Raw genomic sequence first — 22,901 nt, forward strand, 5'->3', positions numbered from 1 at the left:
TGTGTAGATCCTGACTTAGCTATGAAGTCTGACCTTACTCTGAATGTTTTAGTCAGTTTGTCCACACTGTAAACATTACCAATAAAAAGGCAATTCTGCTTTAAGAAAAGGGGTTTACATTTTGAAAAAGACTATATTGTACTACAGCATTGATAAATACATTTCATTTTTGTTGCTTTGATAAGGGTGGCTATTAGTCAGGCTAGGATCATGAGTTTGCTTACCTCCATGGGCCCCCTGTTTGTCAGCTCTCTCCCCTTATTGGTGGGCTTGCCTATCACTAAAATCCCTGTCTTAACGAAAATGTCTTAAAGACTGTTTTTACAACATAAATTGCTTCATCTGACACCTATCCTGCAGCAGCACATAAGCAAACCTTCAAAATACCTATATAGAAATAATCAGTCTCCTGGATGATTTTTTTGTTTGTTTGTTTGTTTGTTTGTTTTTTGCTTTCGTAGGTCAAACAGAAGCATCATGAAGCATCACCATCAATTTTAGTCTGTTTCACAACTAAGACAGAAACTAAGAAAACTCCCCACGGGAGCTTAAAGCAAATTCTGCCATTTTTACCTTTCAGGACTTTGGATAGCAACCATCTCTGCAGACTCATAGTCCAGCATCTCTCCACACAGGACTCAACAGAGACACATGATTTTTTATTGACTTGTTTTAATCAGTACCTCTGAATAGTGGCAACGTAAAAGCAGAGAAAAAAACTGAAAGAGGGGTGTTAGTGCAGCAGCAGAGCCGTAAAAAGTCTGTACATGTGCCAGCAGAGTGAAATGACTGAAGCCTGCTGATTTTTACAGCCCTACTCACAAACACAACCTGGCCTGCAGTTGTCATTGTAACACAAGGGGGCACAATGAGAGCAGAAGACAGAGCAGGAAATCACACAATTGCTTTTAAATCATGAGAGGTCTCAGGAGATGTTTGCTTCTTTGAAAATGATCCATATACAGAGGTCGCATCTGTCCTTGGTTGACAGCATTCGTCTGACTGGTCAAGTGGTCCTAAACATTTCACAATTTTCTCAAAGAACTGTTGAACTGTTGAGAACCACTTAATCAGAAAGACCACATACTCTTTCAGGGCAAAATTCATCCTCGGAAATGGCTGATTCCACTGTTAGAGGGAGAAAACAGCAAGTATTCATTTTCTGATGACAACAAACCTCATCTCCTATGTTAAATCTACTTAACAAGCCTTTTATTACAGAATCTACTGAAACAAGCCTTCAGAAAGTTCTGTGTGAAGGAGCTTACCTGGTGGAGGTGAGCTCTGTCCTTTGAGACGGTGTTTCCTCAGTGTCATCCCTGCTTAGACTGGGCGACTGTAGACGTAGGAGCTCTTTATATAGTGTTTTAGGGCTAGGTTCATACAAGTCTTTCATTCAGGGAGGAATGAGGCCCATGCTGGTTCGACCGGACGAGCTGGGTTCCTCCACCGAGCACGACGGGGCAGCCGCCCTCAAGACACAGATAGCAAATACCAGCCAGCACAGGCCGAAAGTCACATGGACTTTCTATGTCATCTTTGTCTAAGCTTGTCGTATGGATTTACTTTGTGGTTTAAGTAAAAGGCGTTAAAAAGCTTCATGTGTGGGTTTGATGTTGGATTTCTCCTTAAGGCCCACTGCAGCCGCAGTGAATCTAATTATCATTCAAAGCACACTTCTGTGGAGAACACAAAGGAAGCGGGCACACTAAGAGAAATGACCTCCACTGATTGGTTGTCTGTGCAGTAATTCATACGGAATAAAGCGTGTCGAATCAGTAACTGCTCAGGAACCTAGAACATGCATGGTTTCATGGGAGTTTCAGGGTTTGGTGCAATATAGTGGCAATCATAGGAGACACCGCTTTGAAACAAAAGGTTTATTTCTGGGATTTTTTCCCAACAGGAGACCACCAATGAATCACTTCCAACACATGGTTATGTTTTGAATACAGCACTGAAAAAACAGCAGGAAAAACATTCAAGTCTTTCAATTTTGCACTTTGATGTTACATGTAATCACACGAAATTCTCTAAACGTGACACCATCAAAAACTGACCTTAAGTGGTATGAAATTACATTAAAACATAAGCAGCAGCATTTTGGACTTGTTGCACAACAAAGATATTAAAAGTAAAATAAGACATTTTAGAAATCTATAAGACAGCACAAACTGACTTCGTAATCTGATTTGAACAATAGCCTGGCTTTCCCCTTTCCCATTCAAAGGGAGATATGCTACTTTTCAAGCTTGACGATCAGTAAAGGAAACAGGCTGGATCAGTCTAAGGTGGTTTTTGTTATTCCAGTTTGAGAAGAACAGATTGAAAATCTCCTCTAAGGGGGCACAGATGTACTGACGTGGACAAGTGCTACTGTCTGAACACTACATAGACAAAATATATCTCCATTATAGGCTCTATGTCAGTGATATTTTCTGTAAAATACATCTGAAAATAAAATCAGTGAATGCACCCTGTAGCGTCATTTATTGCTATATTAAGAGACAGCATTACTATTAAAGTAAGGTAACAGTAGTCCAAGCTCTTCACATGTATTTCAGCACAGTCCATTTAAAACAGCTCAGGTGAAGTTCACTTTTAATACCCTGAATGGACGTCACACTCTCTATACTAAGATAAGGAATAAAAGCATTTAACATTCATAAAGCTCATACCTCCTCACATAAAACCATACATACATATCGTATGCCTTGTGCTGGCCTTTTGACAACTTTGCATTGAAAACAATACTGTGCATTTAGGTGGTTTGGTTTGGACGGATGCAGGAGCAACTTGTGCAGGCGGACATTTGAAGTGAAAGTGAGTCTCTGAAACAGGACGGGGGATTTTGCGGTAAGGATGGCTTGCTGGGAAGCAGCTGTGCACAGAGGGCGGCTCACAGTCCTGTTGGAGTAGCGGTGAACTCGATCACTTCACCGTTCTGCAGGGACAAAAAAGAGACAGGATCAGTGCGAAGAAGAGGTGGGGGTTTCCTTGCTGTTGACTTCTATTCAAGCGCAAACATGAGAGCAAACAGACACCGGTCAGCCTGGCTGCACAGGTTTAGCTTTCAGTTAATTGTGGGCGGGAAGTAGAGAGGAGATTTTATATGATTAATGAAAAACAAAGATCTTAAGCGTGCTTGACTTCAAATCAAAACTTCAAATTGATTCCACTACTTTTTTGGTGTACCAAAGCATGACTGTTTAAACATTTAAAGCTCCTGAGTCCTGTGAGGATTTTAATGTTTGTGCTAATTTGGCACTCCCTATGGATAGAGCCTCTTTCCTCTCTGCTGATTTAGTACTGTGTCTATAAAAGTATTTGAAACTATTTGCACATTTAACATTGAAAATGTAGTATCTGAACGCTGGGGTCTGGAGTTTTGGTATAGGAAGAATTCTGGTTTTCATGTGTAGCCCAAGCTGTATTGACCAATCAAACACCAAAGCAGAAGGTTATCAAAAGCAAATCAGTGTTTAGATTCTATGACCACACGAAAAGCATCAGAAATGATCAATTCCACCTCGATTAAAAAATAAGGCCTGAAAAAAACCTGATGTTTTATGTTTCCAATCTGCATATTGATGTTATTTTTGGAAACTTATGATCCCTTTAATGCATTAAAAATACAAGATTTATTTCCTGTTCTGGCTTATATGGCCTAAGTAAGCTAGAGTCCAGCTGTGGTATACAGTGAATTCAGAAAGTTTTTACACCCCCTCCACTTTTTTTCAATTTTGTTATGTTGAAGCCTGATGCTACGATCATGTGAATTCTTTCTTTCCTCATTTATCTACACTCAGTGCCCCATCATGACAACGTGAAAAAAGAATTCTAGAAATGTTAGCGAATATATGAAAAATAAAAAGTGAAATATCATATTTATTCAGACTCTTTGCAACAACACTTGAAATTTATCTCAGCTTCCTCACATTACTCTCTGCCTTTGCTAAGATGTTTCTATACCTTTATTGGAGTCCACCTGTGAGAAATCATCCCTGACAGTGCATATTAGAGCAAAAAACTAAGCCATGAGGTGAAAGGAACTGCCTGCAGAGCTCAGAGACAGGATTGTAGCAAGGCACAGATCCGGGGACAGCTACAAAAAATTTCTGCCTCACTGAAGGTTCCCAAGAGCACAGTGGCCTCCATAGTTCTGGAAGATGTTTGGCACAACCAGGACCCTTCAAGGCCTGGCTGTGCCACCAAACTGAGCAATCTAGGGAAAACGGTCTCAGTAAGAGAGGTGACCAAGAAACCCTATGGTCAGTCTGGCTGAGCTCCAAATATCCTGTGTGGAGATGGGACAAAGTTCCAGAGGACAACTATCACTGCAGCATTCCATCAATCTGGGCTTTACGGCAGAATGGCTAGAGGGAAGCCTCTCCTCACTGTAAAACAAAAAAGCCTGCGTGAAGTTTGCAATAAACTCCATTTGGGCTTTCATGTTTTTTTCATGAATTTGTGAAAATTCTATAATTCTGTTTTCACTTTGTCATTATGGGATACTGAGTGTGGAGTAATGAGAATAACAATGAATTTAAATGACTGTAGCATCAGGGTGCATCATAACAAAATTGAAAAAGTGAAAGGGGTCTGAATACTTTCTGAATGTGCTGTATATTGTTTGTCACCATTCAGCTAAAAAAATATCAAGGTGCGAATTTTGGTCCCTAATTTCTTTTCACTCCCTGTGAATCTTTAGTGTGGAACATGTCAGTTTTTTAATATGTGTTGTCTCTTTGTCTGACACCGACTCTGCAGCAGTGGTTTACTCGCATTTCGTATACTGTAGAAATAATCAGTTTTGTTGCCGATGGTCGCATGTGCTGTTGTTGCTCTTTAAAAGGCACTATCATCTAAGTCTTCCTGGTAACATGCTGAAAGTCACAGGAGCTTTACGCCTGGCAAATTTCCCAAAGATGTCTTTATAAAACAAAAAAACCCTCCTTATTAAGAAACCTTCACCTTTGGTATTCAAAGGGATATCTGATCTGATTAAGTGTCAGTGTCAGATTCAGCTCACTGAGTCAAAATGTCTCTTAAACCACTTTTATGTGCTTTTAAGGTAGTTTTTAAAAACTATCAGTCTTTTGTCGTCTGAAGTCTCCTTTTTTATCTGTTACCCTGTATGTTCTTTGTTATTTGAAGTTCTGCAGGGGCCCCATGGGCACTGTTGCTCGTAAGAGCGTCCTTGTTTTGAACCCCGGCAGGGCCGACAGAACCCTGTATGTGTGGAGTTTGATGTTCTCTCAGTGTCTGCACAGTTTTCCCTCTGGGATCTGCAAGAGTTGTCCGCCCTAGTTTCCCTGTAGGTGTGATTGTGTTTGTTGCGTATACATGTGTGCTGTGGGCTTGACCTATCCTATGCATGCTGGAATACACAATTCACAGTGGTATATTTATGGGTGGATTGATGATAGGATTTATGCAAAGAGTGAAAGCATCATGCTAGGAAGGATCTCATGCTCAACATGGGAAAAGGGGATCACACAAAACCACAACATTTCATTTACCTCATCATCATCATCATATTCATCACACTCATTAAATCCATCAAATACTTCCTGAAATTAAACAAGACAAATGTGTAATTAAGGGGTAATTATAGCAAGAGAATTATGTAGCATGTAAAGTATATGAGAAACAGCAGAAGCTTGAACGGACAGTCTTAGTTACCTTTGATTTATTGCTCATAAGTTGAACTAAAAACGCCACCACTTCCTTTTTTCCGATAGCTCGAGCCTGCGACACATAAAGAACGACAAACAGAATGAATAAAAGATTATTTTTCTAAGAGTTAAAATGTATTATAAAACAAGAACCCACCACTTGTATGGCATTCTGTCCATCATAGCCTGGCTTATTCAAATTGGCTCCAGCAAGGCTCCAGATTTCCAGTCCCTCCAGGTCACCACTGGCTGCCAGGCTGGCACAGAAGTAACAGTTAATACAGCAAAACACAAAAGTCTGTTTAATTAACCTCATCAAATTGAGACTTAGTGAAGGACGAGTTGTTATTTTTGTCCTGAAATTGAGCCAGAATGACGCTAATATTTGTCTTTATGACACGCAACATGTTTTGATTTAATCTTGATAGAGCTGAGTCTGAACTAAAGGTGTGTCTCTGAAACTGTAAATTGGAACTGTCCTGACAAAACCTGTCGGGTGTCTCGCTTGGATAAATGACAGGGCCCAGCGACTGAGTTGAACACTCGTTGACACTCGAGATGCAAGAACAGATCTGAAGCTATGCTGCCAGGGGGCATTCCTTCAGTTTGTGTAACAGTGGGACGACTGGTTGTACCTGTGTCAGCTATGTAGGATGGGTCACTGAGGATGGCTGCTATTCTAAGAAATTTGTGACTGTATGTGTGTGGTTGTTTGAATACATGTTTTTGCATAACTTACCTGCAGAGTTCTGTTCCTGCTTCCTCCAACTCGTCCCTGGAGAAATGTGCTCCCGTCTTTCTCAGCAGCTTCACCACCTCCTTATGCCTGAGTCAATAAAAGGATGCGCAACAGAGTTTTACATTTAAGACAGCAGTACAGGCATTTCACTCACTAACAATTTAAATATAACAGTTTGTCCTAAAGGCCTCTGGATCGGTATCAGATCCCCCTGTGGACAAAGCAACACCTCTTATCTCTGTCTCTGCTGATTGACCTATACAAGTCAAGTCATGTTTTCTGATGAAATATCTTACTCTGCTTTCCATCACTGTAAAATATGAAATACAAGTTATTGGACCTGGGAACTCCAAGAGGGGAATAAGGTTCTTTCTGCATGACAATTTCCATTGTGTTTAGCCGTCCACGACATGCAGTTCCTGCGCAGCTGTTTACTCTTTTAGCACCCTCTGTTTGATAGCTACCATCGTTTAGCTCCCAGCCTACAGCAACCTTGATAGTTGTGAAGTAGAGACTTACAGCCCACAGCCAATTTTCTGAAAATCCCGCTGCCAGCTAGGGCTAAATGATGTATCATTTTTCAGTCACCGTTATATATACATTCACAATATTCACATTGTGACAACATAACAGTCATGTGATTTGAAGAACGTTATGCTCAGCCTTTGTGTTGTTTGATGGAAACCAAATGAGTTTTCTCGTTTCCTCAACTGATCTACAATTCAAGTCTGTCTGACATCACTCGATAGTCCGCAAACTTCGCACTGTGCATGCAGAGTCTGTGTGTTTCCAGCATGTAAAAAGGCTCAGGCTGCAGGTGACACTGCTGCCGCCACAGACACATCTGCATGACACTCCAGGCAGATGCTCAGTTATGAGAGGCTGATCATAGGTGAGTGTTTTCTGGCTATTAGCAGCACCTTGTCCCTATGCTTAATAATGCTGTGTCCACATATACATATAGCTGGAGATCGAAACAAGGATCCATAAAGACCTTGTTCTGTATTTTTCAAAAACCCAAAAATCAACAACATTTTAGCCTATAAATACTGCCATCGAGTCTGACAGGCTCTGTGATGTAATGTCTTTTAATGCCTTCAAGTAGCATGTAAACATATCCACCTGCACTGGGAGTAACATGTACTGATGACACTTGTTTTGGCTGCTCCAGGACAATTTTCTTGGGGCACTTTCAAATTAGGTCCAGATGTTTCGAACCCCCTGACGACGCTCTTTCCCATATTTGGGCACAGTTGCATTTACACCTCATACGAACTGTGCCAGAGTCCACTTGAATTGCACCCGAGACTACCACCCCAAGTGGGCCCGGACGCGGTTCGTTTGCATTCACACTACCAAAATAACCCGGACTTCGGACTCAAGTGCACTCGGATCTGGGACTGGGCCCCTAGTGTGAAAGCCACCTTATTCAACTGCTCAAATAAATGCTGAAAAGTGCTCCCAAACTTAGTACAAAATCCTGTTAGTTAAGAATATTAATCAAGTGTAGAAATCCAGAGAATGTAGTTGTGAATATAAGGAATGTGTTTGTATTTGAGTCGTATAAAATAGATATAACAGAATAAATCAACTTTTTAACTCAGACTCTACTCAGTTTACGCCACTTCTTTTGTAAATATTTGTCATAATTTTTCTTTCCACCAAACAATAGAAAAGTATTGATAATGGTATCGATAAGGACTCAGATTGATAAGTGTATCAGTAAGGAAATCAAGTGTGTGTGTGTCACAGCTGCTATAAGAGGGCTGTATGTCATAAAAGTAGGAGGGGGTCTGGATTGTAATCTGAACATGACTTATAGACCCAATTAACAAAAAAAATTTAAAATGTTTAAAAATGTAATCAATGTGTGGTTGAGTTTCATTTTTAAATAAAAAAGTCACAATATATCGATGAAGGAAACAAATATTGCAGTGTAAATTCTTCTGTCATTCAGCACTACTGCCATCCTCAAATGGTCATTTGGTCAATGGTCATTTTCTTGCATGAACTGAGGAGTCTTCTCAGTCAAACCTGCTGTCAACAAGGTTTATTAACTTAACAATGTGCCAATGTTTTCATTCAATGCATGATTAAGACTCAGTGAGGGTTAAAAGCTGTTAAAGTGTCGCTGAAAGCTAGGTTTCTGTCACTCTATAAACGCTCTCTTTTAGTACACAATGAACTTTCGTTTGTGTCAGGTTGAATGCAGTGGATGACGGTGGCAGCTGTGCTTTGGGGTCATGACACCACATGTCTAATACAGATACTTAAATATTAGTTTCACTGGTAAGTAGGAGGCAGCTCACTTTTTTGCCTTTTTATTAAGACACATTTTTGGGCTTTTATGAGAGAAAGACAGTGGATAGAGTTGTATATACATGATGAGAGAGTAGGCATTAGGAGCCACAGGCTGTACTTGAACCAGAGACGCCTACCCTGTACATGAGGCGCATCCTAACCCTTAGGCTGTCTTTGCCCTGGCAGTCCATTTTTTAAATGTCAGAATAGGTATTAAAAGTGCATCTTATGCACTGGCTTTATGGTAATTGTCAGTCAAACCAATCGCTGCAAATCTTTGTTTAGGAAAATGTCAACAAGGGAATTTACAGCAAAATAGTTTTACATCCTCTGACATCTAACCAGTGGCAGAGTAACAGGCATATAAATTATGATATAGAAATGATCAATCTTGTGGCCAATCATCTTATTTGCTTTCATAGGTCATGCAGAGGTATCAAAATTTATTCCATAGCCATAAAAAAAAACTCCTCATTGGAGCTTCAAATGTTTTTATTTCATGACATCAATTCTAAATCTTAAAATTTGACTTTCATTTATCGTGTCATCGTGGCAGTGATTGTTGTTGAGCATGTAGGAACATGTTACTTATCCCCTGAAATAAAACCACCCACACAAGTCACCTGCACTGACACTTGTGGTGACAGAGGAGAAAAAAAACATATGAAGTGCCACAAATATGCTGCTTTTTGTGTTGCTGTTATAGCCGCGCCTCCTATTTAGTAAGGTGAGTTACCCAACAGATCAATTTGAGGCTTAATTGTTTGGAGGAATGCAGAGCTGCAGCTAAACGAGCTATTAAAGGAGCTTTAAGACTTCCGGCTGAGCGTGAAGACATCAGTATCTCTCATCTGTGAAACTGGGAGCAGGTTGGTAGGACTGGTTCAGAGAACACTCCCCACATTTGTTCTGTAGCCATCCGTTCTCTCTGCTGCTTGCCACTCCTTATATGGGCATTCAAGATGAAGTGCAACATGAAAAGTTGGTTGCATTACATTTAAAGTGTGACAGACGTGCTTACGCTTTGACTATGACTCAAAACTCCAGTTCTATGAGTTAGTGTGGTTTCATTAAATACAGATTAGAAGAAGAAATAAAGCCAAGGAATGGAGCGCAGGAAGTGAAATGACAGGTGTCTGCACTCACATGCATCCTTCTACCATCACAAAGGAAGCAAGTCCACACTCGCAGTGCCAACCGTTAAAATAGGACAACAGCTATTTGGCAACGTTTCCACACATACAACGTCTTCACCCTGAGGCTCAACAAAGCACTAAAACTGAAACATTAAGCGTGGCTGGATTCTCCCTCATAGACATTTAGAGCAACGTCAGGGAAAGGCAGAAATGAAAAAAGCAGCTTTGGTAAAAACAAACACAGTCTAAACTGTTGGCTGACAATTAGCCTAATTAGTTTATAATTATTGCCTGGCCTCTAAACTCCCTTATGAGCTGGTTTCAGCCCCCCCTCTGACAGTCACAGCTCTCTTCCTGTCATTTAAGTGAGGCCTCTTCTCTTCTTGCAGCAGCTAATTTAATGAAGCCCCGTCTACTGCAGCCATTAACAACAGATTTCAGGAACACTCAGCTACCGCTAACGGCTGAAAGAGGGCTTTTAATGTTCTATTTGCAGCTTCATAACCGACGTTACTACTTTAAGAGGGACTAAAACCCACATCTTTGTTTTTGAGATGATGCAATCTTACCTGAAGCGTACGGCGTTGCACAGAGGTGTGTCTCCGTAGCGATCTTTCGCATACACTGTAGCCCCATGACCCAGTAGATACTGCACCAGTTTGAGGTGGCCCTCAGAGGCAGCAATATGTAGGGGTGTACGTCCATCATAGTCACCTAGACACAAGTTACTGCCCTGTGATAAAAGAATACCATCAGCACACTTCATCTTTGCTATTTTTCTCATCGTAAAAAAATCTGGCAAAAAAGGAAGATCAAATATTAAAAGGAACAAAGCACGTAAATTAGTCCTATCTGTTATATGGCTTTCACTCCATGGGCACCTAATACTGTCCAAAAAACTGGTATAAACACAAATGATGCATTGCTGGACACTTCACTTTAGTGCAGTGAAGCTGAGCCCTTTAGTGGGAGGAATCCATCCATCATACACTGTCCTACTGCTTCAAATACTCACCAAAGTATAGAAAATAGCCCCTACCAGTTACAATAATTTCTACAAAGGAGCAGTGCAAAGCTGTCTAAGGTAATCAATTCACCTTCTATAAGAAAAGAAATCTACAGTGCCTAAAAAAAGTACTTGAATGTTTTACCCTAATTTTATAAATCAGTCATGGTCAGTATAATTAGGCTTTTTTGACAAAAATAACTATTAAATGTCAAAGTGAAAACAGATATTTACAAGGTAATTTCAATTAAACAAAATAACTGCATAAATATTTACCCCCTTTAAAGTGACTGACCTAATTCAATTTTCTATAGGCATTGCATATATTTGTGCTCATATTCAAAGATTTATGTTTCCAATAAAGCCACATCAGATAAGTGCTTAGAGGCAGAAAGTGAAGGAAAGTTAGTGAAGTACTATGAGAACAGACAAAACATGTTTTTTGATTATTCATAGTGTGTGTTGACATAACAAAAAGATCTGAGCCTTGCCTGCCTTCTGATGAAACCACAGAGCTTGAATTAATTGTCAATAGTTGATCAAAGTGTATAAAAATGGAAACAGCCTGTAGAATCTGTGGGGTAATCCAAATGTCTCAGTGATGTTACATGTAAACATGTACATGTGACCGCCTGGGTGACTCTGGGCCTGCCTTACCAGTCTGACTTCATGTTTTGTTTACCTGTATGTCTGTGTGTTTCTGATATCCTTTCCTCTGCTGGGGGACTGACCCTGAACATTTGTTGTTGCCGATGAACAATCAGTTAAGCGGAGTGCTTTGACCCCACAAAATAAACACAACCAAGATAAGCGGAGTCAGTCGCTACACTGCTGACGTAAAGGCTCTGTGTTGAGAGTCACAGATTCCAAGGAGAGACAGTTTTGATAGGAGTATGGATATGTTGAAAGTTTGTAGGTGCAACACTTTCCCTGCTACAAAAAAATCAAAAGTGTGTGAATTAAAGAATTTATACATTATTAACATCAGCTTAACATTGAATATGTGTGGTTGAAATTTCATGTTTACTTACCATGTCCTTTAGCGCCTCTATGGCCTCTATGTCTCCGATCTTGGCAGCGGCACAGGCAAGAGGAGGGGTCAGGGCATCACGAATGGCTTCCAGCTCCTACAGACACCACCATAATTTATTAAAAAAAACAGCGTATTTCCTGTTTTTGGTTAATATGTCATCATAGAAAGCTACCATGTGTTCATAACTCCACATAAATGTCTTTTTGGTGAATATAAATGTCTGTGTAGAGGCTGTGCTCTCACCTCTTTGCAGCTGATGCTCAGGCTCTTAGCGATGACCTGGATGAAGCGGCTGTCACTCAGAGCCAACTTGGCACCTGCTAGGTCAGCGTTCATCTCACCTCTCAGGTTCTGACCCATCATCTAGACACAAATTTACTGCTGTTACTACTGTTACTAAAAAAAAAAAAAGACTAACAAACATCTTATCCATTATTCTTATGGAGATTTTGTTACTCTTAAACACTGTTATCATATTCAGACTTTTAAATGTGAACACCAACCTTTTTCTTGGCCACTAGATCCAGCTCTGTTTTGGCTAATACATAGGACAGCTTTGACAGAGCAGCCTCTGGAGTCATGTCTCTACCAGCTATCAGCCCGGCATCCATCAGCACCTTTGAATTTAGAAGAATATGCAATTCATTACTTTAAAGATACAGATCATGTAATTATTTTGGGTCAGTGCTGAGTACATGCAATACCTTTCCAGTGGCGTAGGACATGGACACTGAACCTCTAAGACACTGTGTGCAGTTGATAATGATGACACCAGAGTCTGTAGCCTTCTTCAGCTCCTCTAACAGGTCAGGACGGTTATCGGGGGCATTTCCACTGCCGTAGGTCTCAAGGACTACGCCCTGCATGGGCGGCTGTAGGAAAGCTCTCACCTGGAAAAAGAATTATTACACACGTTATAAACCCCCCAAATTTACAGCCATCTGATCTGGCTGCTCAGCTGTGCGGAAGCAAATTGAAGAATTAGTATTCCATGTTATTTTTCCTGCAGCCCTTTTCACAAACTCACGAGTCCATCCTCTCTCCTAAAAGCCCATCTGGTGCTTTCTGTGCAACCAGTCTCTCAGTCACTGGTTGGCTGGCACCAGGAGGCCCTATACCACATCATTAGCCATGGCATATGACTAGAGAGGCAGATGACTGAAATGGCAGGAAGGAGTGCAATTAATCTGGAGGTATTAGCAAGCATAAAGTCACTTGGCACGACCAAAGCAGTTACCGTAAAATGTAAGAAGAAGGTGACATTAAAAGTGCAAGGTTCAGTCAGTATTTTTCTGATGCCATAAGCAGAAATGTTTGATACAGATTACCCATGAAGCTCTCGTTGGGCACACAAGAGCCCGGTGCCCAATCAAAGTGATGCCTCATAAAGGCAGTTAAAGGCTGTAAGGAAGTGTTGATAGCCGGGCCGGGCAGTGGGAGCAGATTGAGACAGTAAAGTCGATCTCCCAGCAGTCTCTGCAGGGGGAGGTGCAGATAAATGTTACAGTATCTATGCCAGTCCTCCCTCTTTACAGGGTGATTGGTCATAGCCCATAACTTCTTTTCATCTTTCTCCAGGCTGAGCTTTGATGGCAGTTTACATGACAGGGAGAGGAACAGAAGATGGGTAATGGCACAATTAAATTAAAGTTAACTGTAGTTTTATTGAAGTTTGACAAAACAACAGTTTGGAGCAGACAGTTATGTTTGAGAAACAGAATTCAACAACATTTTAATATATGAGAAGGAAAACACTCTAGGTGTTTTAACTGCTTGTTCACTAGTAACATTATTTGTCTATACATAATGTGGTGTACAGGTTGTGTGTATTCATATGATCCTGATGATATAAAAATGCCAGATGGGGGTCCAGGAAGCAAGGAACACTGGTTTGGAATTAATGGAAAACGAGGAAAGTTGGTATGTTACAGCACTATTTGGACCTGGACACAAAATTTATATTAGAAAATTACAACATAAATTAGGTATGATGCCAGCACTTAAGAAAACAGGGTTTTTTCCCCATGGGTTAACCAATTTCTCTGACATGTAGGTGCTCTGTATCACAAATGACAAACCTCTTAAACACATCTAACCAGATGAAGAGAGACAAGAGTCTTGGGGAGTTTTGTTCTGAGCTAAGAGGCTAACTATGCTTCTCTAACAGGTTTCTCCCTCATTTTGTGGTCAGCATGCTTTTAACTGAAACGATGATATATGTTTTTTAAAGATATATTTTTGGAGAATTTAATACCTTTATTTATAGAGGGGGACAGTAGATGGAGTTGGAAACAGGGATGAGAGAATGGGGGGTGTGTGTTGAGCATGCATGGCCTGGTTCACCTAACCAGGGGTCCTACAGACACCGGACTTGACTTGAACCCAAGATGCCCACAAACGTGGGGGGTACCTTAACTACTTGGCAATCTGCACCCCCAAGATGGTGATGTACTACTAACCAAATAAACCTTGTCGGTAAGCAACCAAGTGCTGATGTGTTGTTCATGACTGAGCCTGAGCTCTTCTGTGTGAACAACTGGAGCCTGCTCCCATTTGAGAGCTAGTTTCCCTTCTTCTGTTTTAGTCATTATCAAATACACATTTCAAAGCCAAACTGGTACCAAATGAAGAGTCGAAGAGCCAAAAGACCAACTCTTGTTACTGAGCTGAGCCAAATTATCCTGGTATTCTAAAAAGAGACTGATTCCCATCACGAGTGAGACTGGACAGACATCTGCTGTGAAACACGAGCGAGATCAGGGTTTACCGTGCCAAACCATGACACATTTTACTGAACCAAACCACACTGCTTTGTGGAAATGGGCCATACAAGAGCTTTGCCTGACACTGTTTGTCTAGGCTTTAAACAGGGACTTTTAATCAATGTCTGCCGTTGTTTTTCTGTGAGCTTTTTAAACTTTTCTGCCAGAATATGTCACTGCTTTGAGGGCATAAGCAAGATCACTTTTTCCGCAATTTGAATGGTTAGCAAAGCCATAAACAGCTCAAATACATTTCAATACCACTGCTCTATGCAGAAGTCACTTCCTGTCCCCATCTGGATTTCTTTGCTGTGACGTCATCTGTAAACAACCTATTGGAAATTGTGTTACCACCAATAAATTAAAATGATTAATGTAAGACAACAAGCAGAGTCCTGACTCTTAAAACAGGAAATACTGCAAATCTCTAGTAATCAACTGATACTTTAGAGCAGACTAACATGGCATACGATGGCGTAAAAAAAATACAATGGTTTAGTTTGGACTACATTTAATTAAACAATAACAATAACAAAGCAATAACATGGGCTGTATGTGTTAAAATCTAGGCTAAAATGGAGTTAAATTAGGTTTGCTATATTTGTTTTGCTTCCTCTCAAATTGGCTATCATTTTGTTAATGTGATGATCCATGTAAGTGCATACTTAGCTGTCCTTGGGGTTCTACCATCCCAACAGTAGATTGAATCATGTATAACAGGTTTGACAACTATGATTAGATTTTTTTGAAATGGGACTTTTGTCAGAAGGTGGGGAAGGGGGCCAAATATCAACCTGGTTACCTTGTCGTTTATGCCCTCCTTAAAACAAGTGTGTGAAGTTAATAGCCTCTTACTTTTACGATAATACTACAGAGACAGGTTGAACATCCCTAACCGCTGGGGTTGCACCACCATCATAAAAGCAACAATATCACTCAGAGTGACTTACAGTAGCAGCAGTGATTCCTGGGAAAAGCCGAAGCAGGCCTACGTTTCTGTTCAGCTCGGTCCTCACTTGAAACTTGGCTGTGGTGTTTGCCCTCCACACTGTGTCCCAGTTGACTTAAGAAAGAGATGACAAAGACAGATTTTAAGTTCAAAAACAGGAATGGGAGAAACATGACATTTATTTAACATGTGAACAGAGATTCATCTCACGACTGACTCACTTTTGATGTCTACTTCGGCTGTGGCCAGAGGAGCCAAGTTTGGAGAAGAGAATGCTTTGAAACTTCCAGCATCCACCTTAGTTACACGGTTTCCTCGGTAGAGTTTATTGTGGAAATACAGGCAGACCTGAAGAGCAACAAAGACATGCTCAATGGACAACTTTGCTATTCAATATACACTAGAGCCCTTTAACTCCTGTGACATTGAAACCAGCGTACACTTATTGAGGAATTGTCATCAAAACTCATTATAAAATGCATGCCAAAGCGAACATATACTGATACGAAGATAGACATAGATTACACCTATTATTGCTCTTCCTGTTCAGGTAATTGTTGTTCCGCATTGCGAAATACTGTCGTTAGAAAGCATTCTAATCAGACAGGTCGCTTAAGAGCTTTTGTTACCTGTTAACAGTGGTGACATGTCTTCATATAAAACATGCTGAATTTTCTCAATGTATCAATGTTCAACATTGTAGGATTTCTTATCTTTTTATTACCTTTCAATTAAGAATTATTTATTTGTCATACCATACTGGTAACGGTAAAAGTTACATTTTAAGCTTTTTCTTTTCTAACATTCAAAAAACAGTAATTCCTTACTTAACAACTATGAAGCAAAAATATAACCTATCTGATAATCCATTATTGTGTAGATGGAAATACTACACATGCAGTCTTCATTTCCCCACCTCAGGAATGACAAACTGTCCGGCAATCAGCAGCGCCCCCAGCAGGTTGTCTCTGCCATCATTTCTTATCTCATAGATAGGTACCTGAAAGCACAACGCGTCTTAAAGGAGCAGGATTTACTTTGTTTTTTTTGTTTGGTAGACACAAAAGTAAAGAAGATCTAACCTGAGAGCCAGTAAGGATGATGGGTTTGCCCAAATGTTCACACATGAAGGACAGGGCAGAGGCTGTGTAAGCCATAGTGTCTGTGCCATGAAGGATCACAAAACCATCATAGCTTTCGTAGTTTTTCTGGAGTCGGACGTGGAAACGGGCACAGAAATGGATCATTTCAAATAGAAATTGAAATATACTGATTATTTTTCCTACCATATTAGATAACGAAACTTAGGAGCACTCTAATATTACAGGATTATTTCCCCCAATCATTAAAAAGCAGAATTTTAAAGTTCATTAATTAAAAATGGAGAAAGTCAAGTACCTCAATGTCCTTTCCAATCCTCCCCCAGTCGTCTGTGGTCATATTAGAGGAGTCCAGCAAAGGGCTGTACTCTAAGATATTATAGATTATCCTTTTATTGTCCTTGCTCAGCCTGCAACACAGAGAAGTTTATCCATGACTTTCAAGTGTTTTAACGCAGATTTAATACAGAAAAGAGCAAAACAACCCAGTGGGATCAGTCTTTGTAAGTGCACACACTCATTACCGAAGCACATTAAAGACACGTGGTTAAACAAATGATGATTATCTTCACAGTGACAAAAGATTATTCGTCTTCATTGTGCTTAATTAAAAAAGTTGGGACAAGTTCTGGTTAAATTTGAGAAGTGGGTTTAAGGAAGGGTAGGGGAAAAACGAGCTGATTTTATGAAGCGAAACAAAGTCTATTTAGCCGGGCCTTCTGTCTCAGCAGCAGGGTGCCAGAACCTGTTTCAGACGTTTTTAACAGGGAGGGGCCCTGTAGAGAAAGAGAGCACCACTTTAAAACTTGCCACAGCTTAGCCGTAATGTTCTGGTGTGTTTTATAAATAAAGGCCAAGCTGGGGGACATGATGTGCTTATAACTTGGAGGCTATTTGACAAGGCAGTTCAGTGCCTCATAGCCCCACCTGCAACACTTGGTGAAAGGCAGTGTGGCTGCCTCAACAGCCATGGAGAGACTTTCTTTTTAATCTCCCTTTTAAGAAACAGGGAGGCAAAGCCCCCCACATTATTGTAGGACGGCCTTATAACATAAAGATCACAGCTGAATGGCACAGCAGGGGATTGAGCACGCATGGCCCGGTCCACCCAACCAGGGGTCCTACAGACACCTCTCTAATTAGCCCTGAAGTCCACACACAACCCTCCAACATATGTTGTTGATCATTTTAAAACCAAAGTACCTCAGACACACTATTCAAAATAGCAATTATAGAACTATCTGGGAGTGTACCCTTAGGTGCAGCAAAGCTACACATTAGCATACCAACGCTAAGATGCCTCATAGCTTAAGAATAATGAAGGTCTGTGTATATGAGTGTGTGTATAATGTGGGTGTATGTGTGTATTATGGAGGCTCAAGAAGTGGAAGAAGGTTGGAGGTGGGAGGGGGTAACGGCCTTGTGGCGCTGCCTTTCAGGCTCACATGAGAAAAGCTTTTCAATAAATCAATAAACTAATTCCCTGCTTCAACACAGGCTGCACACTGTCAACAGTGAGCCCATTAGACTTGCATATAAGTAGAATTTTTATGTTAGCATTAACTATGTACAAATTCAAGGATGGTAAAATATTTAAAGTGAGGCAGGCTAAAAATTAACAGGAATGGTATTAAAATATGTTCATGAATTAACTTTAAATTAGGGCTGAACGATTTGCAAAAATAATCTAACTGCAATTTTTCCCCAATATTGCGATTTAATATGCAAATCTTACAAGGTTCCTCAACTTTGCATTTTCAACAAATTCAAGAAATAAATCATTCTATATAATAACCTACAATCAGTCAGGAACACTCATCATATATTTAACCATTTCATTGCAAAATGAACACACATTTTAACTTGGCGGAGAAGGCTCTGCTCCAAAGATGCTCCCTGGGTTAGTCAAGCAGCATGCTTTGACTTTTCAGGGGGTGCATGGCTAAGAACCCCCATATGAATAGATCCATAAATTACAATGTGCATTGAAAACAAATAAATTATTTTAGAAGCAATTTATCCACAGTAGCATCAATCTGAATATGAAGGTGCAACAAACTTTAAGCTATAAAAGGAGGCCACTGGGGTGGAGGAGGTGAAGCTGGCTATAAGCTGACCGCAGGTGGGGCTATGAATATAAGGGCAGTCTTCATCAATATTCGATAGAATGAAAGAGTTATTTCTGCTCATATTGCAAATGTTATACTTATTGCTTTAGTGAAGGGGATTATCATTTTTATGTCACTCATTTTGATTAAAACAAAAATTGAAAAGGAGGATTCTTGTAAACCATTGAAAAAAATTGGCACTTGAATTACTGCATAATGTGCATAAAATCTCTGCTGCTGCAAAAATGAATGCATTAAACTGCTATTTTGACAAATTTCAAGTTCAAGTAATATTGCACCTTCTGCGATTTGTAAATTGCAGAAGGCCATATTGTGATTTAATCTAATTTGCGATTAATTGCCCAGCCCGACTTTAAATACAAATAGTTGTCACTTCCTGAGGCTTAACTAGCAGATCACAAACTGAAATCAACGCCAAGGTTTTCATTAAACAGTCTAGTTGTCTGATGGGTGGATAGCTTATATTTAACATACATACAACACCGCCTAGCAGACTCATGCAGTCAGTCAATATGGGGGGGGGGGTATGGAAATTAGCGTGCAAGAGTACATTTCTGGTACGGCACTCCTACCATCACTAACAATTAAAACCCTACAGAGGCTGCTGATCAGCTGGTGGGCTCCACTCTCTGCTCTAAAGCACATGCACCAGAAGTCAAGACAACATGGTTCAAACATGCAACCAAGCAGATTTCAAAGCCATGTTACACCATCCAAATCTCCAAGAAAACTTTTAGCTAGCTAGGCTGGGCAACTTTTCTGACACTCATAGAAGCAGGTGGCTTGTTGCTTAGAGAAGTGATATTATTATTATTTTTATTTTTTTTAGTTTATTTACCGAGGAAAACCTCATAAAGATTAAGAATCTTATTTAAAAGAGTGCAGCAGCCTATTTACAATTACATTTTAAAAAACAGAGCAATTACAAATGCAGATCAACAGAATCCTGGGTCACAGAGCAGATAAAAAAGAGCAGAGTTAGAGACATAAATGACAAGTGCAGAGTTAGAGACATAAAAATACTTTAAGCAGTCAACAGCTCTGTGCTCCTGTGTTCTTCCTGGTATTTTCCCCTATTGACAAAAGGCTACGTCGGCATGCATTTCCTGTCAGGCAAGCACACCCTGACATTATTCAAGACCAGCAACTTCAAATTACTACTGGACCAACACAATGCTAGCAATGCTACATCACCCATGATATAAATGGTCCAAATGGGGTGTTGGCTTCCTGTTAAAATGACAAAAGCAGTTCAGAGTCATTCAAATTGTTATCATCATTATGAGGAGAATAAGCTGATTCCAATTACGCACTAATATTTCTGATGAGAAACTGATTTTGCCCTGTATGACAACCAGAATACCTACTATATTTTGAGTGCAAGCCAACACAAGTACAGACAGTCACTAATCTTACATACTGTATTTATTAGAATATTTCTAGTATCAGATATTTTCATTCTATTGTAAGTATCAGAACAATTTGAAAGAGAAAAACTTCTCCTTAACTGTTACTAACACTGTCAGAAAGGTTCATTTGAAGTGTCAGTGAGACTCACTAGGAAATATATTCTTTTAAAGCTCAAAAAGAAAGCTATGGAATGAAAAAAAAATGTGAAGTGTTTTTTTTTCCTTTGAAAATCTGAAACAAATCCCTAACAAATTGGCAATGACACATCATTTACAACAGAGGTTCTTAACTGGTGCATCACAGAGCAGTGTTTGTCTGTATAACGGTTAAAGGTGGACATACATCCACACATTGTTTTGTATGTTTGCACGCATGTCCTCCCAGGGCTTCTGTAATAATGTGCTTTTGATCATGTTTGTTTGGTCCTTTCTATTGCTGAGTCATTTGTTTTGCACCACCTTAGGTCTGAACTGCAACATTTCTCATTAAGGCATTTTGAATGGCTGAAAATTGTTAAAAAGTTGGGATTTCATAATAAGGTGTTGAAGGGTCCTGAGGCTGGACCAGTTGAGAACCCCTGATTAAAAGGAGAATGCATGCATTCAATGAAGATAAACTCCCCATTCTATAGGCAATCTGAGGAACAGAACAGCTTTAATTGTGATTTTTAAGTCACAGCTATGTGGTTTTGACCAGAAAGGAACTATATGTGTACTTACGGTAGAACCAGACTGTTCTCAGATCCGTAGTACTCATACAGGCAGGTCTGCTGGGCATATAACTCATCATGAAGGATGGGCAGCTTGCGAAGGATCTTGACAAAGCTATTTGCTTTTGGGGCAAGTACTGTGGGATACAAACAGAAATATAAAAGGTGCATTTTAAGGTTCCATAGCCTTTTCACTGTTAGTTTACAGCTTTGAAACATTAGAAACAGTGTGGGTTTATAATCACCTCAACACCATACATCAGTCTCATACTGAACTCTAGTGGTGAATGTTAGAAATGTTCATGCTGCAGCTGATGAGCAGATTGATAATTAAACATCTTAAATGTGGTTTTCTAAAATGTAAAAGGACATGTAGTAAAATGTGAATGTGGTGGATAAAGCCTTATTCTTACTGTCCTTTTTCTTCTTATTTCCAAATCATAACACAAGCAGTCATATAGATATTTCACTGTGGACTCAAGTGAAATGATTCATGTGGACATCTAGATTGATGATAACATGCCCAAAGTCTTTAAAACTATTTTTTAAATGAGATAGACACTCTAATTAAGCAACAAATTTGATTCAGCTCCCATTTAAAAGTGGAAACCCTGCAACAGCAGCACATATGTTTTACAAAGCATTGTCATAATGCTGCTTATTTATGAGGTGTGTAGCAAGACAATGTTATTATAATGAATAACATTTAAGACAAGACGTAAATATTAATTTTATTTATAAGTGCAGCCAAAAATGTTTCATAGAGCAACATTAAACTGTAAAAGACCCAAACAAAAGTAAACAAGGGGGTAAACCTTATGTAACAAATGACATTTGTCCTACCTTCTTCCTGAAGCTGATAAGCCCTCAGTGTATTTTGCCTCTGCCAATACTCCAGATGTTTCCCAACACCTCATGTTAACATGTGGTTATTCATTGAAGGAATACGTGATGTTATTCCAGCTGCATCACAATGAGTAGTAGAGAACTGCCTCTCAGGGTGATTCACACATTTTGGGGGAGTTAGCTTAACAGCCTAGAGTAGGAAGTTGGAGTAGCTTGTGGTTTAAAGTGTGGAGCTGACTTACTAACGCTACTAATTATGTAAATCAATGAAATCATGTTCTGTATAACATTTAAATTAAGGAGTCAACGGTGAGTTTTCTCATGTGTGTACACAAAGCTTGGTAGCATGGTTAGTAGTGTACTTAAGCAGTTTGCAGGGCTATTTTAGGATGCACTTGTTGACACGCAGGTTTTACCCCAAGCGTCATGCCTACAGCAACATGAGAGTAGTAACACACGCCAAATCCCCTAACACGACATGTATTGTTTTCCAGTAAGGTGCCAGACTCTGGGTGCCTGGGGTAGAAGGAGAGAGAAACAGAGTTAAAGATAGCTTGTAGCTACCGTTGTCATGAAGTGTCATCCCAATGGTTCCTCCAGTGTTGATAACCAGCACGCGCGCCTCAGCGGCGGTTGGTGAAGTCAGAGGGTCCAGAGCCTCTATCGAGTTACAGCTCGATAACTTTCTCCTTCGAGCAGGATGCAGCTGGAGATTCCGCGGAGGACTAACATCTGTCTGTTCTATTAGGTCGAGTGTTGGTTGTGATAAAGCCCGGGCGAGAGATGTCAGGTTGGTAAAGCTGGAGTCCGCCATGATGACTTACGAGTCAACCTGTGCTGCCTGTCCCTTTAATAGCGTCTGTTAAGAGAATTCCAAACACTGTGGTCTCCAAGTGAAGGAGCCACTCGGAAACACGTTGTAGTGGTCTTCCTCTTTCTTCCTGTTAGAAAAGCAGCTCCTATAGTAATGATATAGTATTGAGAACCGAGTGTATATCCATAGCTGAAATATTAGTTGTGCCTTTCCCAAAGTTCTTCCCTCTCCCTCCCACAAGACCCTCTCAGTATTTTGCCCTTGAACCGCTGATGGAATAGTATCCTCA

The 22,901-nt window shown here is 40.1% G+C and overlaps 1 protein-coding gene across 3 annotated transcripts; it reads right to left on the reverse strand.

Moving 5' to 3' along the window:
* Window positions 1-1,865: 1,865 nt before the first annotated feature.
* aspg (asparaginase homolog (S. cerevisiae)) lies at window positions 1,866-22,879 on the reverse strand. Of its 3 annotated transcripts, XM_041812151.1 has the most exons (18): window positions 22,363-22,879; window positions 20,963-21,089; window positions 20,028-20,063; window positions 17,003-17,114; window positions 16,687-16,812; window positions 16,521-16,604; window positions 15,826-15,952; window positions 15,606-15,718; window positions 12,598-12,783; window positions 12,397-12,510; window positions 12,137-12,256; window positions 11,892-11,987; window positions 10,424-10,587; window positions 6,418-6,504; window positions 5,836-5,935; window positions 5,686-5,751; window positions 5,523-5,573; window positions 1,866-2,944 (listed from the first exon to the last, which is right to left on the reverse strand). In XM_041812151.1, exons 1-18 carry the CDS (start codon window positions 22,610-22,612, stop codon window positions 2,900-2,902), a joined length of 2,004 nt encoding a protein of 667 aa, XP_041668085.1. In that variant the 5' UTR covers window positions 22,613-22,879; the 3' UTR covers window positions 1,866-2,899. The 3 variants fall into 3 exon arrangements, with proteins under 3 accessions (XP_041668085.1, XP_041668087.1, XP_041668086.1); XM_041812153.1 differs by lacking the exon at window positions 5,523-5,573; XM_041812152.1 differs by lacking the exon at window positions 20,028-20,063 and having other exon boundaries at window positions 22,363-22,878.
* Window positions 22,880-22,901: the final 22 nt, after the last annotated feature.

This window comes from Cheilinus undulatus, linkage group 18, assembly GCF_018320785.1.
Source record: "Cheilinus undulatus linkage group 18, ASM1832078v1, whole genome shotgun sequence".
Classification (NCBI taxonomy): domain Eukaryota; kingdom Metazoa; phylum Chordata; class Actinopteri; order Labriformes; family Labridae; genus Cheilinus; species Cheilinus undulatus.

Excerpts from the sequence above, each read along its gene's own strand:
- aspg (XM_041812151.1), bottom strand. The coding sequence starts at position 22,612 with ATGGCGGACTCCAGCTTTACCAACCTGACATCTCTCGCCCGGGCTTTA. Across the intron at positions 16,813-17,002 it reads GGATTGGAAAGGACATTGAG|AAAAACTACGAAAGCTATGA; the intron begins GTACTTGACTTT and ends GTCCGACTCCAG. Across the intron at positions 6,505-10,423 it reads TGCAACGCCGTACGCTTCAG|GCATAAGGAGGTGGTGAAGC; the intron begins GTAAGATTGCAT and ends TTATTGACTCAG.